The sequence below is a fragment of the Austrofundulus limnaeus genome, unplaced genomic scaffold, assembly GCF_001266775.1.
Source record: "Austrofundulus limnaeus strain Quisiro unplaced genomic scaffold, Austrofundulus_limnaeus-1.0 Scaffold629, whole genome shotgun sequence".
In the NCBI taxonomy this organism is placed as follows: domain Eukaryota; kingdom Metazoa; phylum Chordata; class Actinopteri; order Cyprinodontiformes; family Rivulidae; genus Austrofundulus; species Austrofundulus limnaeus.
Window position 1 is genome coordinate 190,063 of NW_013953031.1, and position 3,012 is coordinate 193,074.

The 3,012-nt window shown below is 42.5% G+C and overlaps 1 protein-coding gene across 1 annotated transcript in view; it reads left to right on the forward strand.

Moving 5' to 3' along the window:
- The window catches only part of LOC106531414 (nesprin-2), a 31,125-nt gene that overhangs the window by 18,177 nt on the left and 9,936 nt on the right, over nucleotides 1-3,012 (forward strand). Inside the window, exon 9 of the mRNA XM_014027279.1 lies at nucleotides 729-891. Within this exon, the coding sequence (XP_013882733.1) occupies nucleotides 729-891 (163 nt within the window). The remainder of the gene's footprint in view (nucleotides 1-728; nucleotides 892-3,012) is intronic.

The following is a 3,012-nucleotide window of genomic DNA, read 5'->3' on the forward strand; positions in this document are numbered from 1 at the left end:
CCATCCATCCATCCATCCATCCATCCATCCATCCATCCATCCATCCATCCATCCATCCATCCAGAATCAAAAGATGACTATTGGCTAAAAAATATTAATTGAAACTAGCTAAGAATTGGAGTTCTGGACTATTATTGCAAAATGATAAAACATAAGTAATTTTGCTTTGTGTAAATGAACATAACACAGTACACACCTGACACCAGTGCAAACATTGTGTCAGTGTAACTCATATTGTCCATACTTTAGTATAATATGTAATGGGGCTAACATCAGTGAGGGTCCTTGGACWTGTTGATGAGTTTAATAGCCAAGGGAAAGAAAGTGTTGATGTGACGGGAGGTCTCAGTTCTGATGGACCACAACCTCCTGCCATTAGGGACAGTCACCATGAGTCCATGTCCAGGCTGGGAGGGGTCTGCAAGGAGCTTTCCTGAAGGTGTGCATGTCATGGAGAGGGGGCAGGTGTCAGTCACTTACCTGGTCTGTAGAGTGAATGATGCTCTGCAGTCTGCCCTCATCATTAGCAGTGGCAGCAGGATCCATCCATTAGTAGTTCAGAAAAAACACCAACACATGTGGTGAATTATAAAAGTGTGTGGCAGCAGCTTTAACTTGAAATGGTCCTAAACCTTGGTTTCAGTCTCACTTTCAAAAATCCAAATAAAAAAGATCTTGAACAGAAGGTCTGTTAAAGATGTCTTCATTGTTTCTCTTTCTCTCATCAGGGTGAGAAAGCTGAAGGAGACGTTGGTGACCGTTCAGCAGCTTGATAAGAACATGAACAACCTGCGGACATGGCTGTCCCTCATCGAGACAGAGCTGTCCAAACCTGTGGTCTACAGTGTCTGCCACAGCCAGGAGATCCAGAAGAAACTCTGCGAGCAGCAGGTGGGCAGAAACACAGAGCGTTTCAGACAAGTTGCTACAGCACAGCTTTAAACTGTCACTGTGTGGAAAATAAAAGTTTTATAAACGGACATGAGCAGATGCTTGTTGTCACTGAGCTGATAACTTWATAACAATTCCAATAAATGAGTTGGTTATATTCAGACTGGACCCAGGTGCAGCTGGGATCCAAACCTCTGCTTTAGTTTCTCTGGGTTCACAGGAAACATATCAGGAAAGTCCTAACCCTGGCTCAGACCCTAGTTCTGGTTCAGACCCTGGTTCTGGCTCAGACCCTGGTTCTGGCTCAGACCCTGGTTCTGGCTCAGACCCTGGTTCTGGCTCAGACCCTGGTTCTGGCTCAGACCCTGGTTCTGGCTCAGACCCTGGTTCTGGCTCAGACCCTGGTTCTGGCTCAGACTCTTGTTCACGTCTTTTAATTAATTTGTAAATAAAACGTTTCTGTGCAGCTATCTAACCATTAACCCCTCTGTCAAACTGGAATGAACTGGTCTGGAAGCTGGAGGGGGGCAGGGTGTGAAGCGCCTCGTTTGGATTTAAAGAGACAGCCTCAAAACGAGTTGATCTGAGACACACTACAGGAAGGGGCGGGGCTGAAGGAGGAATTCAGCCCAAAGCATTGCAGTTCCACTTTCTGTAGACCCAACTGAAGGGTTCAAATGTGAAAATGAAAGATTTGTCCACTTCAAAGTTCCAATAACAAAATGCAGGAGAATCACAGCTGCTAAAGAAGATAAACTCTCAGTATCAGGTATCCTGAGAACAAAGATGTWAAACAAATAAAAAGTTGTTCAGATTGCAGCTCTTATAAAACTCCTGAACATCTTCATCTTTTTAATAAAGATCAGGATTAAAGCTGTTTTTGAAYTGGCCTCGACTCTAGAAGAGTCTCTCCTGTTTCCAGGGTCTCCACGAACCCTTTATGTTCCAGTCGCACTGTTGTGGTCCAAAAGCACACAAACAGAAAAGTGCTGCAAAGTAGAATCTCAGCGAGCTCCGAGAGGAGAGGAATAAGCTGCCATGCTGAGCTGAGAGGTCCTAAACGCACGAACAAACACGATTTCTAAAATGGACAAAAAATAAAATAAAATAAATGGACTCGAGCCTTTTAGTGTGTTTGTTGTCTGCACGGCCGCTGCATTGTAAAACCACTAAAAGTTACTGGTCTGAGGAAAAGTGGAGAGTGAAAAGGATCAGAAGGAGAAATATTCCAACAACAGAATAAGACTTAACTGTTTTATTGTTTTGTTTTTGGTTTATGCAAAACTGAATCAGATGACAAAGACACTTTGACCTGACTCCATCTGAAGAGTTCTGCTGCTGTTTACACAACCAAGTGAGGCCATTGTTGCACTAAAGTATCAAATGTTAAATTTACAGGAGTGGAGATGATATGAGATGGTTAGTGAGAGTAGGGAGCAGGTGAAAGAGAGCCTGGAGAGGTGGAGGTTCTGTAGAGAGGAGTAAGATGTTCAGGGACCAGATTGACAGGATTAGAAATGACTCCATCAGAGGTGCTGTTCAGGTTTGGAGACTTCCAATGAGATGGTTTGGACATGTGCAGTGGAGGGACAGTGGGCATACTGGACAATGGATGATGGGTATGGAACCAGCAGGAAGAGAGGAAGACAACAAAGAGTGATTGTTGTAGTGATGGCGTATCTTCAGTGAGCTGGTGGAACAGAGAAGCAATCAGATGGTTTTGTCTGACATACAAACAATTCTTTAATAAGGTTTACAAAGTGTTAACATTATAATATTAGGACAATTTATAAAGAAAAAAAAAACAGGTCACAAAAACATAGTTTCTGAAAAAAGGTGTCAGTTATTCATGATTAAAGAACTGGCTGTCCTTCAGAAAAGTCTTCAGTCTTGATCTGTAATGGGTCCAGTCAAAAACCAGTTTCACATTTAGGTAGGAAGATCCACCTTAGTCCAGCATATCATTCATTTGGTCCACTTGTATAACACATGTTTTACATTTGGTCCACATGTATAACACATGTTTTACATTTGGTCCACATGTATAACACATGTTTTACATTTGGTCCACATGTATAACACATGTTTTACATGTGGTCCACATGTATAACACATGTTTTA